The sequence below is a fragment of the Physcomitrium patens genome, chromosome 9 (genome assembly GCF_059467195.1).
Source record: "Physcomitrium patens ecotype Gransden chromosome 9, ASM5946719v1, whole genome shotgun sequence".
NCBI lineage: Eukaryota > Viridiplantae > Streptophyta > Bryopsida > Funariales > Funariaceae > Physcomitrium > Physcomitrium patens.
The window spans coordinates 2,566,873-2,592,165 of NC_143418.1; the positions used below are offsets into that span (position 1 = coordinate 2,566,873).

Genomic DNA, 25,293 nt, shown 5'->3' on the forward strand with positions numbered 1-25,293 from the left:
ATCTTTTAAAATTTTCTAGAATTTAATAAAATATTCCTACAATCTTCTTATTAGATATTTGTAACAAGTAATGCATATCATAATGAATAAAATGTATCATATTTATAGATATATATTTTAGTATTTAATAATAATAATTATAATATGTAATATAAATTTAGTACAACTTGTGACATTTGCAAAAAATGGGATGGCATGTAGTAGATGGCAAGTTTTGTAGCAAAAACAAAGATTGTGGTAGTATTAGCAACATTCCAAAAAAATACTTTTAACACATTAAATAAAATAAAAATCAAATTCACTAGTTTCATGCTTCGTATAGGATTTTGTAATTTTATTTTGTGAAAATGATCTTTAATTTTTAATTGTTTAATTTTTTCATACAAAACAACATTTACATTGTTTTAATCATTAAAAAATTCAAATTAAGCTCAAGCTATAAAAATAAATCATATTGATTGTAAGATATTTCATTTAAAAATTATTAATTTTAATGATTATTTTATTTTATTTTATTTTATTGTTAGGTTTATCACTAATAACATTGATGGAAGTATCAAAGGACACATAAAGTATCAATGTTTTTGTGATAAAATAAAGAAACATAAAATTAAGAAAACAAAATAAAATAAAGAAACATAAAATTAAGAATTTTATTTTAATTTTTTATTATAAAAATTCAAAAACTTGTACTTGATAATAAATAAATAAAATTTACAACCTTCATTTAAATGAAATAAAATAAGAAATCTCAAATGAAGAAAATCAAATCAAATTTTAATTTCTTGATTATTTATTCGAAAATTGAAGAGAAAATTGTGTAATTTTTTTGTTGCAAAGAACATTATTTATGGATAGGGTGAAGAGATTCAAATAAAAGAACGAATTATCTCATGCTAAAAGGTTATTCAATGTATCACTATCAGTAGTAATCATATATAAATATTTAGACTTCTTTTTCTAGAAACATCTTCTTATATGTAAATTCTGAGAAATCCAAAAACTTCTATAAGCATTAATGTAACATAGTGAGATGGTGAATTGGATGTTTAAATTCTTAAACTTTTGTACAAAAATCCATAAAATATTTGGAATTACACTCACCAAATTCAGTAAATCCTAGGTTTGGTGTAAATTTGTATGATTTTATATAAAAAATCAAACTGGAGCAATGATAATAATAATTTAGAATTATATTTGTATATATTTAATAACAAAATAGAATTACTTTAAAAAAATTCCAAAAAAAACTATTCCTTTATTTTATGCATTTGAAATTAAGAAATATTTATTTGATTATGTTTGTGTGTTTATATGTTCTGAAAAATGAATTATTGTCATATAAAATTCATGTTCTCTTCATGCCTATTGGTTTTTAACATATTTCAATGTTAAGACCTTAGATGATTATCACCATTTTAAATTTGAAGTTCAAATTTCACAATCCAATCAAATTATGTATTCAAAAGTATTGTAAATAATAGATACTATGATAGAAATAATGAATGTATACATATCTAAGTATTAGTAAACACAAAAATTAACAAAATATATGCATATCCAAACATTTAACCATGTAATTTGAAAATTTAACACACAAAGACTTCAAATCACCTCATTTCTCATCAATTTTTTTTTGAAATGAATATAGTAAATTGATTCTGGAATTAATACATGCACTTATATTGATGAACGCAACACTCTTAAACCCTCTACGAACAGTTGAGACTGGTATTAAAGTACGTAGAATACGAATTCACGAAATATAAATACATCCATAAAATAACAGACAATTGTAAAGTGAAGAAGAAGGAATCGCAACGAGGGTTCGAATCGGGTCGCGGACACCGAAGATTCTAAATTAGGGTTTGGAGCTCATTTTCCCTCTCTCCCCTTCGTGGCCAGGAAACCCTAGAATGGTTTTAAGAGGTGGAGGACAGATTTGAAGCTATTGTGTCGAGCAACCGTGCGCGGTGAGGGATTTTGTTACTTACCGGATGGAGGTGGAGAACGTTGCTGTGCGGTAGAGGAAACGAAGTGGTAGGATTAGTGGCGAGGTGCGGTTTTGAGGGAGGTAAAGAGTGGAGGGGCTTTGTTTCGAGGTGCTGCGATGGGAGACACCGCGGTGCACCAGTTTAATAGCATTTTGCTCGGAGGACGGGGAGGGACAAATCCAGGGCAGCTGAAGATCAATAGCGGGGGTTTCCAATGGCGGAAGGCAGGGGGTGGGAAGGTGGTGGAGGTTTCTACCAGTGACATCGCCAGCTTGAGCTGGACACGGGTACCCAAGGGTTTCCAGTTAGGGGTGAAGTTGAAGGCAGGACGAGACGTGAAGTTCAATGGGTTTCGCGAGTCGGACATGGCGAATCTGGGATCGTTTTTCACTACGAATATGGGGATTACGTCTGAGGAAAAGCCGCTGGCGATCAGCGGTAGGAATTGGGGAGATGTGACTTTGGAAGGGAGCTCCCTGGCTTTTAGTGTCGGTGGGAAGCATGCGTTTGATGTTTCCATCGCGGATGTTTCGCAAACTCAAATGCAGGGAAAGAATGAGGTGATGCTTGAATTTCATGTCGATGACACGACGGGTGCGAGCGAGAAGGATACTTTGATGGAATTGAGTTTCCACATACCTACTACGAATACTACTTACATCGGAGACGAAGAGCGTCCACCTGCGCAGATTTTCCGGGAGAAGATATTATCCATGGGAGATGTTGGGCCCTCTGGTGCAGAAGCGATTGCATTGTTCGAGGAAGTTCATATTCTTACGCCTAGGGGACGATACAATGTGGAGCTCCATGCCTCCTTTTTGCGGTTGCAAGGGCAAGCTAATGACTTCAAAATCCAGTACAGTAGTGTTGTTCGTCTTTTTATTCTGCCGAAGAGCAACCAGCCGCACACCTTTGTGGTGATCACCTTAGACCCCCCCATTCGTAAGGGACAGACGTTCTATCCGCACATTGTATTACAGTTTCCATCAGAAGAGATAGCAGAGTGTACGCTGTCTATCGGCGAAGAGCTTTTAAATACTAAGTACAAGGATCGGCTCCAACCTGCATATAAGGATCTGTCGCATGATGTTTTCACGCAGATATTGAAAGGTCTCTCGGGTGCTAAAGTTACACGTCCAGGAAAGTTTCGGAGCGCTCAGGATGGCTACTGTGTACGTACTTCACTCAAGGCGGAGGAAGGCACGTTGTATCCGTTGGAGAAGAGTTTCTTTTTCTTGCCTAAGCCACCGACTCTTATTCTTCACGACGAGATCGAATATTTGGAGTTTGAGAGACATGGTGCAGCGGGCACCAGCAGCATATCATCGCACTACTTTGATCTGCTTATCCGCCTTAAGAGCGAGCAAGAGCATCAGTTTCGAAACATCCAGCGTAATGAGTATCACAATTTGTTCAATTTCATCAGCGGCAAAAATTTGAAGATCATGAACTTAGGAGACGCTCAAGGTACAAGTGGCGTTGCTGCTGCGCTTGAAGGCTCTGATGATGAAGGAGTTGATCCTCATTTGAATCGTATTCGAAGTGCTCGGGAAAGTGGCGGCGCTGGGCTTGGCGACGAAGACAGTGATGAAGAGGACGAAGATTTCGTTGCTGAGAAGGATGATGCTGGGTCTCCTACTGATGAATCTGATGGAGAGGAGCCTGATGGTAGCGACGATGGTGGAGGTGGTTCCGACGAAGAGGAAGAGGACGAGGAAGAAGAAAGGCCGAAAAAGAAGAGAGAGAAGAGAGAGGACGTGGCTCCGAAATCTGCTCCTAAGAAACGAAAGAAGAAAGACGAAGCCGATGGAGAAGATGGTGGGAAGAAGAAAAGGAAGAAGAAGGAGAAGGATCCCAATGCGCCTAAACGTGCACTTTCTGCCTTCATGCGCTTTCAGTTAGAAGAACGCAAGAAGATGAAGGCTGACCCAGGTCAAGCATCCATGTCTTTTGGGGAGTTTGGCAAATCTCTGGGCGAGAAATGGAGAAACATGTCGGCCTCTGACAAAGCACCTTATGAAGCTGATGCGAAGGTTGATCAGGAGCGATACAAGAAGGCTATGGCAGGATACAAAAGTGGTCAATCTGGTCCATCAGAAGCCTATGACGATGGAGAGGACGAAGGATCTGACGATGAGTAGGCGATTCATGTTGTGTCTTCGATTGCTCGGTCCTTCTAGAGGTAATGGAGAACATCTTGGTGCGATCAATTTTGGTTGAATGCTGCACTTGCATAGGTACTTAATTGCTGCGGTTTGAACCTAATGTAGTTTTCTAAGGAGTGGATTGGCTGTTTTTTGCTGTTTGACCGCAGAACTATACAAGGAATAGGAATCAGATTCTTGAACACTGACTGAAGAAGTTGCTGGCAATTTTCTTTCCGTTGAGTGATTGACTATGCTGCCACTTGCCCCAGCTCACATTCAACTGGCAATTGATACTGGGTAGCCTCTATATTGATTGACCACTGTTGCTAAGGGAGAATGTCCTGTAGAAAAGCATCAGCGTGTCGGGTATGAACGAAGTAGGGGTTGTCCTCAGCATACAATGTGCGCATTGTGGCGAATATTGTGACGCTTTAAGTCATGAGTTGTGGGGATGAGTGCATTAAGTGGTTTTGAATATGTTGGTAATAGTAGACTTCGCCACACCTGCCAGATTTGCTAAATGTAAATCCAGCTGCTTCCTGTGTAGGAAGCTGCCGGAGTTTGAACTCTGGAGAGTGTCGTATGCTTTGTATAATTGTATGAATGAATCTTATATCCTGGCTAGAGATTTATTTCTTTGTATTGTTTGATTATGTGGCATTCGTTGAATGTTCTTTCGTATCATCAGAATATCAACGAAGAGCGTGCTATCCTCTACTTACATGTGAGGTAGTCACCGTTTCCCCTCAATGTACAGCCTTCCCGAATTTGGTTCAGATGATAATGTGAACAATGAAGTGCAGATGAGTTGAAATTTCGGGGTGTCGTTTTATCGTTGATTGATTACTATCTAAATCTCACAAGCCGTGATTGTCATCAACAGATTGAGTTGGAATCAAGTAATACTTGAAGTACAACGAACAATCAAAATCAAGGGTTAACCCAGAAGTGCCCATCTGACTGATGGGTGTCCGGTATAGATTAAACTTCATACGATGATACAGTTTCACCACGTTGGTTGGGTTATTTTTCTCGTGAGGTACTGATTCATACGTACACTTTATTCTCGCCATAATTTTGGTTTTAACAACCCTAATCCCTAAACCACAAACAAACTGACTTTTTTTTGCAGCTACTATTGCTATGTGGAGTGTTATGTACTCTGTCCAACAGTGTATTAACTCTAGGTTTGTAATGTAGGTTAATGTAGGACAAGGAATAAGATAGATTTCGTTTACAGAGAAGAATGCTTCTTCGAGAAAAATGATGAGTATTTTACACAAATCGATAGTCATTTTTCAGTATTTTAACTTTTATTAGTCTTCTGTGTATGTTTCGTACTTTAACTAATAATTTATTTTACACTTGTGACACACAAGCTTATCTTTTAAAAAACTGCAATACATTCTAAAAGACGTCAATTTTATTATTACAGACTATAAAAGTATGTGATTCATTCATTCTAATTGCAACAAATCTTGATGGTTTGTTTTTGTAATACTTTACACGTTAAAAATTATAAATTATAATTATAATAGCATATCAGGCGAATTAAGTAATATTCGCATTTGTGAGGCATAGCGTACACAGATTCAATTCTGTGATTCAGTGCTGTGGTATTGACTGGTGTACTTTTTTATTTGGGGAACTAAAGTTATTTATTTAATTTTCATGACACAACAGAGCACGGACATGACTATATTCTAAGATGAAGTGCAAAAATTGCGAGGGACTCACATTCGTGCTCTGATTAGGTTTTCTTTTTCACATGATTTTTAGTGTAATGTCTTTCCCCATAGTTGTGAACAGAAAACTAATTAAAGAAACTTCAGGAATGAGAAATTTAAATATCACCCTGATGAACCGATAGTGTATGATAGGTTAAAATGCCCAAGTTCTTAATTGCATTCCATATAAGATGTATCTTAGGCGTAGAGAATAGATTCTTGGGATTGACTAACTCAACTCTAAAGTCTGATATCATGTACAGTGCGCCATGTTTGGGGCAAGTTTTTCACATAAATCTGCACAATTTGAAGCCTTCCCTTCACTTTTAATGCCGTAAGCTCTCTTTTCTAATCAGTTCATGCTCTCTTTTACACATGAACTGATTAGAAACTCCTTGGACAGTCTCATGAACAAGAAAAAAAAGATGCGGCTGAAGTGAGCAAGTTGCAGTGCTGTAGTTCAGTTCAGAGTGGGGAAAAAGTACGTAAAAAATGTCCATGCGTTCTCGTTTTCTTGATTCTGTATGAACAAGCCACTATCAGTCTCGGTTACATCCATAGACAAATTCAGAAGGTGAGAGAAAAGTGAATACTAGAAATGAACACACCTATACTGCAGATTCTAGCGCTAAACTACTGAAAGCGAATTACATGCTTTTCACCCATGTAAAACTGCCTCCATCAATTGAGGTATAACCTGCAGCACTCGGAGCATCCAATGTGATGCCACAAGCATATATGTGGAGCCCATTGAAGTTGGTGTGGGTGACAGTACTTACATGTAGCCTCCCCATCCAGAGGTATAACAGGGTTATTTGCTTGTTCAAGGATACTGTATTCTTGTTTGAACAGCCGACAAAGATGCTCCAGGATTGATGTCCGCAAACTTGATGCTTCAGTCGAAAGAAACCAATCACGACCAAACTGCAAATGAAGAAGACAAGCATCAATTAATAATCCATTGGAAGAGAGATTTGGTATGGACCCATAAATGAGGCTCAAGAAACTGTCTCTTTGCATTTTAATGAATACGTTGATAAAGATGAATTCAAAAGAGAAACAATCAGACATGAATTCCAAACAGTGCCAAAGAAAATCAATTGCCATACTCTTCACAAGTAAAACCGATCGCCATCAACTATTGACCCGATAAGACGTTACTGAAATGCGTCAATTTTTCATAATCGGATGGAAGATCCACCGCCTTTAAACAACCAGTTCAGTTTGCTGATGGGTTGATCATACAGGTTTGAGAGTAATTTTACCACACCAAGATTTTCCCAGTTTCCGTCCAAATCACGTGATTTCAAGGTCTTGGGAGCATATTCTACAAACTTTTGGATGTAATGAAGTAGAAAGAGGCCACAATCTGATTCATTATCTTGCAAGGGAACCTGATGCAAAAGAAGACGGAAAAAAAATATCATCTTGTACAGTAGTGATGACATATAAACAGCAGATCTGGTTTCATACAACAATCATCAATAAGAGCTGTAAAAAGCAAAAAGAGTCAACTAGATGCAGCTTGGTTTAGATCACCAGCTACAAACTATCTGGAGGAACCACTGTGCAAACTCTGATAGATGGTATCTGACTACTAACTATTAAATCCCAAGCTAACAAAATTTTGAAGGTTTGATAAAAGTGGCACTCTACTTATTTGCAGCATGGTTGTACAGGACTTACCGGGACCTTTTTACACATAATCTCGTCGGCCTTCAACCTCTGCACTGAGAGTGTGCATTCATCCGCCTCGTTTTCACATGTTTCGACACTATGCTTCCACTCTGCTACTATGTAACTGGCAGTCACAAATGAATCGAATAAACAATAACACAAAGTCAAGGTACACTAATCAGAACAAATCATCTAGAACTTGCTAGAAGTAAGGAGTTTAACCCAATACTCTTAAATAAATCATCTCATTCTCTGCTGATAGAGTATAATATCGTAGGGACTCGACTTTATAAGAGGGAATACAGGACTTAATATGATTTGCACAGAACACCTCACTACACGTCAAGTCTTCAATTTACTGACAAGCATTCTAATTTCGTGTGTATTGAAATTTTAAAAATCGATAAAAATATTTTTGTGGCTGACCTTCTCAACAACCGAAATACCCGTTGACTATCATGGCCATGGGTCATAGAGTCGAGATGGATGATACATCGCTCACTTTGACCCCCCTTATCAAAACCAGGAAAGCAGATGATTGCAAGACTCCAATGTAACCTGCAACCAGCAAACTTTGAGATACAGATGGTGACCAGACATTGTCAACGTAACCGGAGACATCTTTAAATTCCATTTCTTGCAGCACAGATACTCGTTATTACTTACTTGTCGTGAATTGGTACAAAAAGGTAGTCCTTTTCGAATATATTTGTCCCTTTTGTCCACTTCCGCAATTTGGAAAAGTAAGCTTCACCCTTCTTTTTCTGATCATGAAAAGCCACAATTCAAAAAAAGTTGAAGTGTGCTACACCTTCCTTACTAATCTCCATCACAAAAACTTTATTCAAACAATAAGTCACAAATAACCAGCTCAGCCTTCGAGGGTTGAACTCTGATGTGGCTATGAACAGTTGAAATTGAAATAAAGGAGGGTACTGCAATTTTTAAAGATTGTGCACACAGCAATTAAAAAATTGGAGAAACAGCACCCAGATTCTGCAAAACTAAAATACACCTGTGAATTAACAACTTCACTGAGTTTCTTATAAAAGAAGCTGTTAAAGAAGTGAAAACGTTGCCTTCCTTCCGCACCAAGAAATTCATCCCTTTGAATGTATCTGAACATAACACAAAACCTTATTTAAACATCGTATATCCGAGATACGAGCCAAGTACGCAACTGCTAATGACTACCACAACTTCAATAGACAAGGAATGTGACTTGGTCGTGAAACAGAAGCGATGATTTCCGTCTACTTTATGTTCCTGTGTTTTAGCCTTGTTTTGTTCTGTTTTTGATGGGGAGTGGACAGAGGGAAGTTAAGCACATACTAACATACTTGATGTAAAAATCAATAATAGTGTCGTTGAGGAACTCCAATGGTTCAAGCCTGGTCAGATCTGATGGTAAAATCTCCACTGCGTCTGGATCAGTCCTGCATTGTCACAGAGGTGATCAAGTTTGAGATATAATACTGAAAATCGTTAAGCTTCTTCACTCCAGTCTCCATCATATTTGTACAACTGCAGTCAGGGGCTTCTCAACCACTTAAATATCTAGAACAGGCTTCCGTACCTTGACGGATAAGCAATTTTCACTTTCAGCTTCTCCATCCTGAAAAGGCAACACCAACCAACTGATAATTACAATTCAGACTCAAAATACTCTAATAACGTATATTTCCAGTCATTGAAAAAAAAAGAAATTATAGAACTCATACACTGTTGCCTTCTCACTAACGTCATGTGGAAACTTAAATTGAGATGGACTTTGAAAGCAAATAAATAAACTGAGAAATTGACGGTACACAATGCAATCACTGTTAGTATTGGCTCAAAAACATAAAGGTTTTTTCCCAAACCGGACCGGAATTTTTTCTAAAATTACCTTCTTCTAAAAGTGTTTCGGAGCCCCGCGCGGCGAGAGACCTCAACACATGAACCATCGAAGGAAGATCTATTGCCTACAGAAGTCTTGTCTTCCTCATCGGAGGAATCAATTTCCATTGCTGTATCCTGAATTAAACAGAGATTAGAACTTGTATTCAAGCATCCTTCCTTAGTATTGAACCTTGAACGTCCAACGCTAAAAAAATAAGATAAGAAAATGAAAAGGCAGGAGGCCATTGTTTTGACACGCAGTCTTACAGGTGTTCTGCCAACAAATTCGGCCTCACGTGCTCGTTTCCTACTTCTCCCTATCGGTTCAGCAACAAGTCTCTGCGAATTGACGCAATAGAGAAAAATTGTTAGGAGTTGAAAGAAGACAACTAAGACTAGCAACTATCTAATATGAAGGTTAGGCATCGCAGAAAAATGAAAAAAAGAAGCAACAATAGTACATTTTTTTGACAAACTTGCAAGTGCAGACTATCAATTCGGCTATTTCAGCCACATTTGTAATCAAGAGGATCCCACAACAAAGGATCAAAAAGTAATAATCAGAACCACCAGAATGTCCCATAAGAGGAAGGGCTGTATGCAAAGCGTGTAGACAGGTGTAGATAAAAGCATATGAGTATAAGATGCAGCATACCTTCCGATCACTGTCTACTTGAAAAGAAGGATCAGGTGTCTTCGGCGTCAACAACTCTCGACTAGAAGGTCCTGATTGCTCCCCAGATAACACAAGGGTTGCTCCTTCCGAGGATGAGGCTTTCTCTTCTGGTGAAGGAGACCGCCTGATGATTACTATAGATTTACCGTTATTGTAGTCTACAGACTTGGAGGCTTCGCGAGATACAAAACCATTAGCAGAAATATCCGTTGATACATTCTCTACCTGAACATCCAGAGCTAGTTTTTATCAGATGTGTTACTCTGCAACGTAGCCATACCATTAAACTCAGCATCACTACAAGATTAGAATGGACATACAACAGGTCAATGAGGAAGTTTCAATCCTAAACAGACTCCTGCCGTGATCAGAAGCATTTGGTCAATTTTGCAACAGTTCATTTGCATTCTCCTAAAGTTAAGGAAGATAATTTAGGTGAAACAGCTCAACCAAAACAACGAACTAGCTCTGCAAATGCACCTCAAACTACCTTGATGGTAGAGCGAGTGTTCTGAGGTTTGGTTGAAACAGACTGTGCTGCCGACTTGGTTTCCCAACGCGTACCCCCATTCCCTACACACGCAGTTTCAACAATGTTCTCACGCTGCATGAGATTCGACACATACCCAAATATACACAACAACTGTGCAAAAACACAATAGTCACACCAGACTTCACACAATTGTCGTCAAGAGGATTCGAACTCAGCAACCTAAGTTGATAGAATTCACGCACTGTCGACACTAGAGCCACTAGAGAAAAAATCATGTAGAGTACCGTTTCCGAGATTGCTTAAGTACCCAATATCGCGTAGCTTTTGGGTACCAACCTAGAAAACATGATCAAAGGGGTGAGATATAATTCTCAATGCAGTAAGTTCACCGTGAAGGTATTGAGCGAAATCAAAAGGGAAAATCGACAGAAACCCTAACTCAAAGCTCTTTTGCTACAGAAACTTCAGGTTGCTGTGATGACACTTTTTTTAACCCAGTTTTATTACACATTCTGTGCAATTTTCTTTGTCCACTCTTCAACTTCCAGTCACGTCTGCCGGCAATGGATAAAGCAAATGATTTGCCTGTTAATTGGGTATTTTAGTGCTGAGCCGCAACTAAACTCCAGAATGATGAAGGGAACCCTGCAACACTAATCCGGAAGAGAGAAGCTCGACGGCAGAGACATACCGCTAACGCCCGCTTGAGTTTCCTAGCACGCTTGTGTTTCTCACTCCGCAAACTTTCCAAATGTTTTGTAAACTTGTTTCCTCCATCTGGTAAATTCAGAGCAGCTTTCCGTGTCCCAGCTACGTAGCCCTCATACTTCTCAATCTCATCATCAAGCTGTGTGTCAGAAAACTCCTTAAACTTCTGTGCCTTAGAGTCTGTAAAAAATTCAACCTCCACTCCATCTGAAACATCTTCCGAATCGTCCGAAATCACGGAGTGGTGGAGGCCTATCATCTCGCGAAATTAGCAAACACAAACCACCCAACTCGCCAATACGCAACAGGTGGGATATCGCAGGCGAGGTGTCTTCTCGTGGCCCAGTGCAAAACCATGAAATGCGAACATCTCCTCGACTAGATTCATCACAACCACAACCCTCCCATCTCAAAAAGCCACATCACACCCATCCACCGGTGAGGACCACCATCGCCTCAAGCTAACCTCACCGCTACAGACTCCATAACAAACTCTGAAAAAAACCAAAATGCTATCGCCCTTGAAGCACTAGCACATGAGCAAAAAGGTATGAACCATATAGACAGCAAACTCGTTTTCTAATACAATAACAGAACTGCACCAAAGCTAGCTTACAAACACTCTTCCTCCTCTCTTAACCTGAAGCACTACTGCCCTTTCACAGACCTCTGTCATGAGGTCTGCATTTAAAAACAAATTCGGGTCCTTGCCGACAGAACCGAGACCGCACTGCACCTAAAAATAATCCACAATTTTCCACAATCTTCGTCTCCCCTTTATGATGCGACACCCACGCTGCTCTCCATCAACAGCACGATCAACGCAAACAACAAAAATTCTCGCGTTACCGGTCGAAGATCCACGCCAGCAGTGCCCAGCTGGGCCCATGTTTTCCCCTCGAGGTCTAGGTCTCAGTGCCGCAGGCCTGCCGCGGGTTCTACTGAGTACGACGACCCGGTTCCGGGTATATGACGTCTTAACACGAAAAACGGTTGTCAATCAGAATACTCAGGGTGTCTCATAAGCGTTCCGGGTATTTGGGAGTCGTTCCTGGCCTTTGTTCCGGGTATCTGATGTGGCAGGCGTCTCGGGCCGTGGTAGAGGTCTATTGGATGGAGTTTTGTTGAGAAGAGGGGATGGATGAGATTCAAGTCCGTGGATGTAAATGAACCGTTGAGGATGAGGTCGTCAAGTTCTTTCACTATATTGTGTATTAGAATTGGGTGCCTTTGCTTTGGGAGTAATACTATTAAGTAAGTTGTTGGTTTATATTCATGTATAAAATACAATAAGAGTTATAATTTAAATAGGAACTTGTAAAATTGACCCACCCATCATTTTATACCCCCCCCCCTTCCTCCCCCATCACCCTTGGCATACATATGGATGGGTGGATGGATTAAATAATTCCCTTCAAATAATATTACCAAGATCATGCAAATGTGTTTCACTAGTACCCCAAAAGGAATAATTTAATAAGATACATTTGTGAGATATTATAATATATTGTAAATTGTGATTGTGAATGTTTGGTTTGTATGTCTTTAACAATTAAAATTAAATGGATCCAATCATCAAAAAAAATGAACAATTTTTTAATTGCCATTCACCTTTATGCAACCTTTCATTATTCTCAAGTAATTTTCACAACACAATGTAAAATAGCAACTCTCAATTTTGGCATATAATCTATGTTTTCTTCTAGATTATTTTCTTTTATATCTTCTTCTTGATTTGGCTTTTATTTTAATGATACGAAAAAATAGTTATTAAGATACAAATATAGGTCTAGATAGTGTGCAATGTAGGCACAAAAATTTTTGTAGTAAAAGAAGATTACCAAAGGTTATTAGACAATTTTAAAATATATGGTTTCTATTTTTAGTTAACAATTACTTAAATATTGAACATGCCACATGATATATCACTTGAAGTTGAAGCTAATTATCTCTTTAGAACTGAAGCATCTGATATTCTTGTGCAAAGATTTGATTATGTCTTTCAATTTTGTATATTTTAAGATAAAATTCTACCCTTCAATGATAAGGATCAACACATAAAAGACAGGTTATGCCACCATCAAACCATCACAAAGCAGCCTAATAACATTACTGATGCCGTTGAAAATTATTTTCAATTACAAAAAACAATGATTTTACAACTTATTAAATACTATAATCAATTGAAATGACTGATAATGAACTAGACATTTCAGGGACAAATAAGCATCTAATTAACACAATGAATTCAAAAGTATAACCATTAGAATTTTGTGGAAAAATATTCAAGAATAAAAAAATGAAATTTCTTAAGTATGGTGCCAAAACATCACAGATTTTTGTTGAGAATTTTGCAAAGAAAATAGCTTGGAATAATTCTAAAAACAAGTTTAAATCATCAAAAAATATTTCATTCAAAACTGTAGGTGGAAAGTTGCTAATTTCTTAAGGTGGCAATGATTCAGAGTAAATATTGACATGATTAATCTTATAGTGCCAAACCTCAAATGAGAGATGTTTTTATTTATGATACTTTTGAAAAAAATACAAAACATATTTTTTGTCAATAAATAGAAATAAACGACAGTAAAGGCATTCTTTTAATGGTTTAAAGTCTGGATGAGTAAATCACTACTTTGAAAAGTCAATAAGATCTTTGCAACAATTGAAAAATGCAGTTAATGTTTTTCTTTTCAATTATTTTTAATTCTTTTATTATGTGTGTTCTAGAAGTAAGAAAAAGAAAGAAGAAGGGGATGCTGTATCAAAGACTACTACGACAGTTATGCCTCTTTACCTTCATTTGGGTTGTACTTTTAAAAATACGAAATTTTAAGTGTAGAGAAATTATATTAGTTTGTAAATAATAATGTTATTTCACTTAGTTATAAAATTTCCTTTTTATTATGTTTAAAAATATATAATATTTTTAGTATATATGTAATATTAAATATATATATATATATTATTTGATTTTGATTTTTAAAACAAGCATGTTAAAAAATTAAAAGAATATGTCGTTAAATAGACATCCTAATGAAACACCAATAGTTTTCACATTAAGAACTCAAATATCAAATATCAACTGCATTGAAATATAATTATTACATAAATCACATCAACTACTATTCATCTCATTCCAATCATTGCTACCTCACTCCATCAAATCCCAAAGTCAATGTTACATTATTGGCAATAACTAATCACACAACTAATTTCCCTTTGTCACAATACATCCACTTCACACTCACAAACAATGTACACACGATTGAAGAACATCATTTTCATTCATGAATACAACTATTGTATTCTATCCCAACTTAACACCTCAGAACCCAAACTTCCTACAAACCCATGTAGACGGACCAAAAATAAAATAAAATAAAAAAAATTCACAAAACACAAAAACCCACATAACAAAACCATAAAAAGAAATTCCACAAACCAAATTCTCAATAACAATATTTAAAGTCCAAAAAAATTAAAAGCGTCCTTCTTTCGTAGTCAATAGTTGAGTAAAACTTAAGTTGTGTGGTTGAGGTTGTCTTGTTCTCTACACTTGAAGAATGCGTAATATTAACGCTTTCGTAGAAACAACGCCGAGCCATAGTGGCGCGAGCTCTCGCTCGTGCTGGGTGCGCGGCCGCCGCGAGGGATCAAATTCCGTCGCGAGCTGGGCTCCCCAGCGCGAGAGCCACATCGAGACATGCTTCGTGAGCTTCTCTAGGACGCCACTTCGAAAGCTCGGCTGGTGCAGGCGGTTGAAGAAGCACTGCACAGGGATGGAGGTGTCCTCGGGTTGCGTGTTTGAAAGGTCGCGAGTCCGGGGATGAGACTCACATGGTGGTGTGGAACGGCAGACGGGGTGAGAAGGGCGTTTCTTATCATCTCGGGGCTCTACCCAATTGCCCAGTTGTGCGATAAAAAGTTATAAATAGGGCCCGACTCCATCGCTCACTAACCTTTCCTCAGCTGCACATACCTGCCTCCAAGTTTGTGAAGTGTGATTCTGGCTGTGTCTGAGCGGCGGATGAACTCCTGAATCAAAGCGCTGCTGGGCCGCATCAGCTGCGCAGGTGCATGATGATTTCGTCTGCCGGTTTTCCTTTCGTCGACGAAGTGAACACTGGTTCGTCCATGTAACAAACATTTCTTGGTGACGGGGAGGGTTACCCGGGTGAGAGCCGGCTCCCGAATCTGGCATGGAAAGTCTCGACGACACGGGGTTGGCCAACTGGCTCGCCTCCGACCCCTGATAACAGGCATGGTTTACTAAATTGGGAACAATTTTCAAACTCTGGCCTCGCTCTGCGGTTGTCGATCGCGTCCCGTTGCACTTTAGCTGCTTTTATTGAATTTAATACGAGTTGAATACGAATTCGCTACAGCAAGTCGTCTCTTGCGTGGTGTTTGGGAATTGAGCCATCGCGACAATCCCTGATTCCGTCCTGGTTCCCGTTCTTGTTCAACGTCTAGTACACTGCAGGGCAACTGGACGAATGGACCCGATGGCGGGCGATAGTGCTAACTATGAGTGTGATGATGATGACGACTGTAGACTCGTTCCTGGATTTCCTGCCTCGGGTTTTCGCGCAGTGGGTGTCGTTGTGCACTGAGGTTGCATCGTGAGGTTTGAACTGTAGTGCCAAATTGCGGAATGATTGAGCTGTTTGGTGCGAAAATAGAGAGGAAAAGGTTCGGAGGAGGGAGAGAAGTTGTTGCTTACAGACGGCGTGCATGCATTAGTGGCGTGGTCTGTTGTTGTAAGATAAGTTTTAGCAGGTTTTGGTGGGATTGATAATAGGTTTCGTGGAGTTGGGGAAGCGCTGCGTGCATGGTTTGTGGCGTGTGTCAACGAAGGTGGGCGGGGCATGGTGTGACGAGATTTGAGTTTTGGTGGAGCGAGTGGGTGGGTTTGACGGCGTGGAGATGAAGGGTGATGCGTTTCGGAGCGCGCAGTGGCGGCAGGTAGAGGGGTTGGCCAGGTCGGCGGGGATTGGGGGAGATGGGCATGGAGGGGGAGGGGAAGAGGGAGGGGGAGGGGAAGAGGGAGGGGGAGGGGAAGAGGGAGGGGGAATGGCAGACCTGAGAACTTTGCTGTTGGGGCAGCAGCGGAAGCCGCAGAAGCTGCCGCTGGTGGATCACAAGGGGCGTTTGAATGTGGAGACGAGGGGGCTGCCGAAGACGTTTTTGTACTGGGGCGATTTGTTTCATACCTTGGTGAACATGCCAACGCCGCGGTTCGTCGGCATCCTGCTGCTTAATTATTTTTTCTTGTTTGTGGGTTTTGGGGTGCCCTATTATTACGACGCGTATAACAATAACTGCATTCCGGGGGTGTTCACTTTCGATCATGCGCTGTGGTTCAGCGTGCAGACGTCCATGACCATTGGGTATGGCGGGGATTTGACACCAGACCCCAGTTGCCGGCTCACGAACATAATGGTGGTAGTACAATCACTGGCGAGTTTGCTGGTGGCGTATTCGTTGTTGGGTGTGTTTTATGTAAGATTTTCGCGGCCTGCGCGGCGGGCGCAGACCATAATCTTTAGTCGATATTGCACAATGCACGAGGAAGACGGTGTGCCTGTGATTTCGCTCCGTATTGCTAATATTCGCAAGCACCAGATCATCGAAGCGAATGTGAGATTGTTGATTGGGTTTAATAATACGCTTGGGGGGAGTGATGACGAGACGGTGTTCCATTTTACGTCGTTGCCAGTGATCGGGGGTAACCAGGTGTTTTTGGGTTTGCCTTGCACGGTGAAGCATCCTATTACAAGCACAAGCCCGTTGTATGGAATGAGCATCACTGAGCTGGAGGACGCAGACTGTGAGCTTTTAGTTCTTTTGGAGGGCGTGGATGCGTCCACTTCGTGCAAGCTGCAAGCACGCCACTCTTATTTGCCCAAGGACATCCGGCAGGATGTAATGCACGAGACGATGGTGTTCAGGTCGCCCAACGGTCGGCGCTGCGTGGAATTTTCGAAGTTTGATACTTTGTTGCCGGTATCTTCTGCGTCACTCATCACGCGACTAGATTCCTCTGCACAATTGCCACCAATCTCGCAGGCTGCTAGGTATGCGTTTCTGGCGTCAACTGCTGCTGCCGCTGCCTCTCGTCGTGACGGTGACGGCGAAGCTGACAATTCCCGCATGTGGGACTACCTGCAATCGTCATCCTCAGACATCAGGCACAGTGGAGTAGTGACACATAGAGATCACAGTGAACGTAGAGACCACAGAGAGCGATTGCCTAGCCAGCCTCGACGACTCACGAGGACATTTTCTGGTAACACTTGGCTCGACCAGCCGAATTGGTATCCACAAAGCTCCAGCTTGCCTGCGGGGTTGGGCAGAGGCTATGGGGAGAATGACTTCTCAACGACGCCCTCAGAGGCATCGAGTGAGGTTGCAGAGCTTGAACAAAAGTTGGCGGCAGCTGAGTCTCAAATCCATGCGTTGAAGCAACAGCTCGTTGAATTGTCCACCCGGGTGCACCAAGCCCTGGAGCAACCCTCTACGGCTGCTGATGCAGACAAAGGGACGCTTGTTGCATTTGCCTCCCAAGCTCTTTCCATGGCCCTGTCCTCCAAGTAGAACACTTTCAGAGCTTTCAAAGAGAGTCTCATGCCTGGGGCAGCGCCAATTGAGCTGCAATAGCACGCGTTGTCGGAGCCTTACGACCTTATTGCTCCCGTCATAACGTGAGTTGCATAACTGCGCCCTTATTTGTCATGCATGCGAACGGCGAAGAACCTTTTTGTTTCTCTCCATCCTGGCTCAACAGTTGCCGTAGTGGTCGACCGGATGCGCACAGCCTCTCGAAGATCAGTATTGGGTCATTAGCCGAGGGCAATGTTTGCGAACAAGCTAGGTCTTCTCCCGGTGCTCACAACCTCGCTGATTCTAAATCTCTGAAAGTTCAATCCTGCAATGAACTCGTTCTTGTCACAGGTATGTGTAAAAGTGCTGAATTCAGAGACGTTCATCGTTATTCGTGAATCGGAGATACTTATTTGTTTGGAACAAACTTCTTTGCAGCTGCTGTTGCTGCCTGAATGACGAGCATAGAAGATTCATTCCAATTGTTCTTGGCCAGGAGCTTCCGGGAGTAACCCACATGCTGGGACCCGAATGCACATAAAATCACACACCATTGCTCCACAGGTATAGAAGCATGAATTGAAACTGATAGATACTGCCTTTACGTATGTACACGGATGACACTTGGGGTTAGTTTCAGCTGAAAGAATCCCTCCCTGAAGATGATGGGAATGATTCTTACTGTTTTGATACAGGGTCTGGCATGTCCCTAAAATTATTTGTTCACAATTTATGACTCCGATCTTTCTTTCCATGTGAATTATGGCCTGCTTTTGTGAGTTTTCTTGCATGTTGTTTGACATCTCTGGTAAATTGCCTTTGTCATGTGTAGGGGAGTTTCTCTCGCTCTCTCTCGCATGTAATCTTGGAACCTAGATTCTATTGGTATGCTTTCTCTCTTAATTTTTCTTGTGTCTGGAAGTCCATTTTACTGGACTGAAAGTAAACACTCTGTTGGAGACTGTAAATTTTGAGGTTGCTTCACACACTAACGCAACAGCTGCTATATAATCTTATTGTTCTGGCTTTTCCCACATAGCAAGGTTCTATGGACGTGCAAAGTCACGGCATCGCATGTGTCAAGATTGTACAATGTACGACCACTTTATTTATACAGGAATTGTTAACACTCTGGTTACAAATGTTTTGATCTGTAAGGGTTGAACCTTGATGGTTCAAACCAATTGGGTGCTCCCAACTTGTTACCCTAAGTAAGGGTTATATGTTAAGCATTAATGACATTAGAATAAACCTATAAGTGCTCGAAATAACCGTAACGTGTTTCACAAGTCGGCAAATTCATGATAAAGAATTGAGTCGGAGATGATGAATCTCAAACCAGCTGTGGCGGTTGTGAAGGTCAGGACGACTGCAATCACAATCATGCTCCAATGCCATAATAGTCGGCCCTTCCCGAATTCTTTGCCCTTAACCTGAAGATCCGAGTCAACACCAAAATCATGTACTAGCAATTGGCAGACTTCCCTCCGTCAGTTGATAGCTTTCAGTTGCAGCAACGAAAAGAGAGGAGATCGAGGCGACGAGTAAGAGACAAGGGGTGATGGTACCTTCAAATACATGTGGTGTATCAAGCCCCATTCAAGAGGGAACGCCACGAGTGCTCCAGTAAGAGCGATGAAGTCGCCAAAAAGGGGCAGCAAGGCCCCCAAGAAAGTGCTTATTCCAATGTATGCGGTGCGAGTGAAGAAGCGCACAAGCACGCTGTGACGCGACCACTCATGATCCCCCTTCCTTGCAAACTGCGTGTCCATGAACTCATAGATTGGACTGGCATAAACCTGGAATCAAACCAAATTACAATCAAGAAAAAAAAGAAAAAAGAACAAAGAACCTTACGCTGAGGTCAAGATCTAAAATAAGCTTGCAAGCACTGCAAGATCTACACTTATCTTGATAAATATACTGTGACTGAGAATTGGTCCGGACATCCACAAGTTTTCATGGCTACAGTACTTATTGAACTCCAGCGATAGTCAATCAAGGGGTCGACCTTAGCATTGTTCGTTTTCTTGTTCATTTGGGATTCAGGAGTTCACTCACATGAAGACTTATTATAGCTTGAAGGAAAGCGACTGCATTCGCGACAGTGACTGCAGTGGATCTGGGCCTGGACACGGAGCTGAACATGTACACCGAGACTGTGTTGCCATAAGCCCAGTACCCAACAAAAGTGAGCACAAGGATTGGGAAAGTGCCCACAGTGAACTGCAATCCCAAAGCTTTTCGTATGTTCCTCGTTGTTGGCTGCCGCACTGTTGCCTAGATTCAATTCGTAGACAGCAAGTGAAACCCATTCTTTAGCGCAACCTCATAGTATTCGATTCACATTACGAAAATAGTCACCACACAATCGAAACTGTCGGTAATGAATGAGAATGTTCCAGCTCTGCCATACACCTTCAGAAGATCTGATTGCTTCATGAATTCAGCAGTGAGTCATGGATCTCGGGGATTTCGGTGTACCCTACCTGCATCTCCGGAAGGATTCCAGTGTTGAATGCGAAGGCGATAGTTGCCAGCGCCCCGATTGCGTTGAAAGTCCTGTCAGTGACGTTCCCCCTCAGAGAGTAGTCTCGAGGACCTTCAGCCTTCAATCCTGTGACCACGGAGACACAAAGCAGAATCCTGTCAATGGTTTGAGGTGCGTGCATCGGAAGGAGGGGACGGAGAGAGAGCATTAGGACAGGCCGTGCTAGTGGGGAATCAACTGAAATGGGTTGAAAGGGATGAGTTGGGAGAGGGGTGTAGAATTGGGTACCATCCTTAAAGGCGACGACAATGGCTATGAACGTGTAGATGCTGCTCAAGAGCAAGGAGCAGGTGGAAAAGAACCGCAGCGCGTGCAAGGTTGGGACCATCAGCGCGAAAATGCAAACCACAGCGCCTGTGACTGCAATCCAACCTGGCAGCTTCACTATTTCCGAGCCGTCTGAGAATGCTCTGGCCATGCTCTGCACCGAGTCACAAAAAGTTGGCCATCCCCCCCCCCCCCCCCTCCTCTTCAGCAAATGGGTGCCAGTTGGGGTGATTGATTGCTAGAACTGTTTTTTTCAGACTTGCAAGGAATTCACACAGTTTTGATGCAGACTTCTACCTTCAGAGATAGCCCGGCCAGAATGATCGTTCCGATGTTGATGACGATGAGACACAAAAACTGCGCTACCCATGTAAGTTTGTACATGGTGGGCCCATAGATGTAGCCTGCGAGATCTCGGTATCGGACATGGCGCTTGCCGCCAGTCTCGTGCAGGCCACCTAACAGATAGTTGTTGTAGAATGAGATCACAGCGCCTCCGACTAGACAGATGGGTCCAGCAATCCAGCCCAGAATTCCCATAATCAGCGCCGGGTAACCAAGGATGAACGCTGTGTTTAGCGCAGCAATGATGTGGAATCCCACTTCGTACCAAGTGTCTGTTCACGCACAATTCGCAGCAACGTCAAACAGTTGCGGTATGCAGCAGGACCCACAGTTGAAGAAGTGCCAACATTTCTGAGCCAACGGAAAGCTGTAAGCGTGCTAGATACCAGTAATTGCAGCTCAAATTGTGAAGATTGACCTGCACCGGAGATTTACCTTCGCCCACGCGGTGAAATGTTTCTTTGGAGAGGGGTATTATGTCGCTACTGCGGGCAGCTTCCTGATCGTGAGCCGTCTCGGTTGAGGATGCGACCCGGAAAAAAGGTGGCTGCTCTGCGGTGGTTACCGCAACTTCATCTGCATCTGCCCCGGAGAACGCCATTGCCTCCAGTGACTGCACCCAAGGAGTTGGTCACCTGAAACTCTTGGTCGATGGCCGAGATTCGAGCTTAGTAATTGACAAGGGACCAGCCTTTTAGCATGACTGATTCATTTGTGCTGCGTGCAGAATTGACAATTTCAAGGACGGATTTTTCATACGATCTAGTGTGTGATTGTCCTGTGAACAAACGGCCATGGAATATACAAGAATCCCCAGCCGAGAGGAGTAATAGAAGATGATGATGAAGAAGATCCAAGAAGATCGAAGAAGAAGAAGAAGAAGAAGAAGTGGCTGTTAATGGAATTCCCACTCAACGCATTGCATGCGCTGCAAAGACCAACTGCATTCACTGGGCACGTATCAATCCAACTGGTTTTACAGAAAGTAGTGCTTTACAGTTCGGGAACTATCACAGTGATCAAGGGCACTTGTGGCCAATTAACGATGCGAAGTTCGATCACACCGTTATATCGCATCAACACCTATCACATCGTCCAGCTATCGAGAAGTCCCTGGCTATTTACAAATTCTATTCCACCACAGTCGAAAATGAACCTGCAGTGCCAACTTCCGAATTGAAGTTTGTTGACACTTATAACTCACCCCTCTCACACCCGAACGCACACACACACATACATGCAGAGTAACCAGAATCATCCTCAGCTTCGGATACCGCGAGAGTAATGCATGGTCTCGAAACCAGCGACAATTCAGTCAAGTTTTAGGCCAAGTACACTCAACCGAGTGCAATAACTAGTTCGTGAGGAATAGAAAAACACATACAACACTCGCCTCTCTCTCTCACTCTCTCTCACTCTGTCTCTTTCAAGCTCTCCCTCCTCCTCATGGGCTGGGTGCAGAGCTGCAGTCAAGACGATGCGCTGCGCCGAGAAGCTGGCCATCGTGGCAGAGAAGGCGAGGAGCTTTTATGGCAGAGCCTGGGGACCAGCGCCCGCGCTCCGCTGCTGCCAGACCCGCAACACAGGTCTTGCCACAATCGTCACACGAAACCCAACTTGCTGAACATCATCACGACATATTAAATAATAATAATAATAATAATAGTGATACAAAAACAAATCACTAAACTGTAAACAAAGAAATAAATTAAAAATTAAAAAAAACCATGCACAAAATACATAAAAACCTCAGAAATTAACACCCAGGATTCAGTAGACGTTAAACAAACGAACCACGATCTATTTGCCCTATTCTCACTCTCCGCTTCGTGACCAGTGCGTGAACTCACGCCCCCAATCAACCACCCTCAAAGTCCAACACCAAAGTCAAGCTTTTTCAGAACCCACAACTGCTCTTTTTTTTTGTAATTTTGTAATTTTTAGTTTTCTTTCCCACTTCAGGAAAACAAACGCAGTGCGTTAAAATCACAGATAACTTATCACGTGGCGTACAACCCCGACGCCCATTCATCATGCAAGCAAGCCCTGTCTCATGAGTAGAGTCGCAATTGTTGCAGGAAAAGGCGAAGACTCGCCCTCAACTCCGAGTTCAATTATATTTGCTCGGACCATAGCAAGCCAGTTGTTCAAGGGAATGGGGAGGGGCAGGGCAGGGACTCAATAATATTGGTTCTTCGTGCACGCAGCTGCTGCTTCAGTGCCAAGCATGTGATGGCTCTGCAAAACCCGCAGAGAGGGCCATGGTTTCACTCTGACAAACACTGACAATCCCACACACACACACACACCCACCTCAACAAACAAAAAGCCTTTAATTCCCCCTCCAGACTGGTCTTGCTTGCGGATGCCACAATCTTCTTTTGTGCCTTTGGGATGGATCTACTCGTGGATGGGAGGACTCAATCATTCACGCATCGGATTCAGCACCACCACCCCACTCGGCCACAAAATCATTCCCCCGTTGCATTCTCTACCTTCTCTTATTCTCTGATTTTTTATTCCTAATCTCTAGCTTTCTGCTTTGTACTTAGCTTGTACTGCCATTTAGAGCTTCAGGTCTCGATTGCCGTGAACTCAGATCCTTGGTTGGATGATGAGTGTTATAACTAAACCCACGGCTTCGCATCGATTGTTGCGCTCTCAGATTTTGCCTGCTGCTGGAGTTGCGGATGAAGTCTGCTTCACCCCATCTCCAGGCACACCTGGCTTTCTGTAACAAAGGTTTCGTCAAGGAATTTCATTTGCAGTGTTTTTAGTTTTATTGATTGATTGATTTATTTATTTATTTTTAGCTGCAGGTTTTGGAAGCTGTGAGAGCTTCCGGTGCTTTGAATCTGCATTGCCTCAGCCATAGTTTCACCTCATGTTCAATCTCTGGTCAAATTCCTTCCTCTTTCTGTTGCAGTTTTTTGTTTTTTATAAAAAAAAAATAATGAGTTTTTGGCTCAATCATACCGACTTCCATTTTTTAATGTTTATTTTGTTTATTTTTCAAAGTGGGTCTGACAGGGTTCTGGTTCTTCTTCATTCACTATTGCTTTCTTTAACTGGTGTCTTAACTGAGCTTGCCATGTGAATACCCCCCCCCCTCCCAATAATATTAATATTATTAAAGCGTGTAGTAATAGTTGTATTATAATGGAATGAAAAAGTACAACTGAGGGCGTTGAATCAGGCAAACTTTGTGGTTGGAATTTAGCAGAGGCGAGTGAGGCTGAGCTGGCAAAGTATAGCACCAAATGTTGGTTAGTGGGACAATGATTTTGGGTGATAACATTTAATGAGATCCACCAAGTTGACGTGTAAGAAGGAGGAAGGAAATGAAGGAAAAACTACTGATTTGTGTGTGCTAAGCAAAGTTCTTTTATTTCAAAATGAACATGATTTGTTCTACAACTCTAAATTGTAAACCTCAGACTCTGAATACTAAACTTTTTATCGAACCCTATAAATATTAAAGAGGATAAAGGAGGAAGTGAGAAAGGGTGAAAAGAAAACATGGAAGTGAGAGCATGTTAAATTATACAATTATTCATAAAACTTATAGGTATGTATTCATACGTTTTAAAAGTTTTATGTCAAATCATATAATTATTTCTTGCATTGAATAGTTGGTTTTGTGGATACTTAAGAAACAAAATTCCTGTTTGTTTTATTTGGAAAGAAAATGTCTCACTTTAATTCTTTATTGTAATTTCAAAGTTTCAGGATGCACAAAAAGATGTTTGCATTGACCTTCTCTCCATGTGATATTAATATGGGTCGATATCAATGCATATGTTTTTGACGATTGTAGAACGTTGTGACTGACAAATTCGTAGGAAATAAATTTATGGGATACAATTCTTTCAAGCTGGTTCTTTAACCAATTTTGAAATAGTTTTTCTAAGTTTTTAGAAGTAAACCCATATTTTAATTCCGCATTCATGCAAATAATCATGTAATTATCTTTATTATACTTAATTATCAACTCTTTTACTTTGAGATCGGTGTTTTGGCTTTTACTTAAGTAACCAGAAAAATCAGAAATGTTTGTTTGTAGGAAAGCTTCGACGTCAAATTTTGAATGCAGGAGGAGAAAAGGAAAACCTACCAGTGTTGGATTATATGACTGTGTTGCAGTTTACACTGATAAATGTTGGAAACATAAAAAAAATAAAAAAAATAAAAAAAATGATAAGTTAATTGTGGTAATTTTAT

At 41.2% G+C, this 25,293-nt stretch overlaps 4 protein-coding genes across 6 annotated transcripts; 2 read left to right on the forward strand and 2 right to left on the reverse strand.

Moving 5' to 3' along the window:
* The first annotated feature begins 1,965 nt into the window (after nucleotides 1-1,965).
* On the forward strand, nucleotides 1,966-4,777 carry LOC112286601 (FACT complex subunit SSRP1). Its single transcript, XM_024528619.3, has 2 exons — nucleotides 1,966-4,176; nucleotides 4,309-4,777. Exon 1 carries the CDS (start codon nucleotides 2,111-2,113, stop codon nucleotides 4,133-4,135), a length of 2,025 nt encoding a protein of 674 aa, XP_024384387.1. The 5' UTR covers nucleotides 1,966-2,110; the 3' UTR covers nucleotides 4,136-4,176; nucleotides 4,309-4,777.
* A 1,236-nt stretch (nucleotides 4,778-6,013) lies between these two features.
* Nucleotides 6,014-12,129, reverse strand: LOC112286602 (uncharacterized). Its single transcript, XM_024528621.2, has 15 exons — nucleotides 11,287-12,129; nucleotides 10,880-10,931; nucleotides 10,593-10,675; nucleotides 10,082-10,327; nucleotides 9,694-9,765; nucleotides 9,434-9,561; nucleotides 9,122-9,160; nucleotides 8,886-8,981; nucleotides 8,561-8,663; nucleotides 8,212-8,309; nucleotides 7,972-8,103; nucleotides 7,555-7,669; nucleotides 7,134-7,262; nucleotides 6,648-6,792; nucleotides 6,014-6,388 (listed from the first exon to the last, which is right to left on the reverse strand). Coding segments are annotated over exons 1-15 (1,716 nt in total). The 5' UTR covers nucleotides 11,563-12,129; the 3' UTR covers nucleotides 6,014-6,386.
* A 3,961-nt stretch (nucleotides 12,130-16,090) lies between these two features.
* On the forward strand, nucleotides 16,091-19,053 carry LOC112286772 (uncharacterized). Of its 3 annotated transcripts, XM_090252913.1 has the most exons (3): nucleotides 16,091-18,180; nucleotides 18,348-18,473; nucleotides 18,742-19,053. In XM_090252913.1, exon 1 carries the CDS (start codon nucleotides 16,233-16,235, stop codon nucleotides 17,901-17,903), a length of 1,671 nt encoding a protein of 556 aa, XP_090109039.1. In that variant the 5' UTR covers nucleotides 16,091-16,232; the 3' UTR covers nucleotides 17,904-18,180; nucleotides 18,348-18,473; nucleotides 18,742-19,053. The 3 variants fall into 3 exon arrangements, with proteins under 3 accessions (XP_090109039.1, XP_024384795.3, XP_073392442.2); XM_024529027.3 differs by lacking the exon at nucleotides 18,742-19,053 and having other exon boundaries at nucleotides 16,091-18,260; nucleotides 18,348-18,669; XM_073536341.2 differs by lacking the exon at nucleotides 18,742-19,053 and having other exon boundaries at nucleotides 18,348-18,669.
* Nucleotides 18,995-22,561, reverse strand: LOC112286773 (proline transporter 2). Its single transcript, XM_024529029.3, has 7 exons — nucleotides 21,508-22,561; nucleotides 21,025-21,344; nucleotides 20,689-20,881; nucleotides 20,399-20,526; nucleotides 19,971-20,189; nucleotides 19,478-19,708; nucleotides 18,995-19,342 (listed from the first exon to the last, which is right to left on the reverse strand). The coding sequence occupies exons 1-7, from the start codon at nucleotides 21,671-21,673 to the stop codon at nucleotides 19,193-19,195; spliced, it is 1,407 nt and encodes a 468-aa protein (XP_024384797.1). The 5' UTR covers nucleotides 21,674-22,561; the 3' UTR covers nucleotides 18,995-19,192.
* Nucleotides 22,562-25,293: the final 2,732 nt, after the last annotated feature.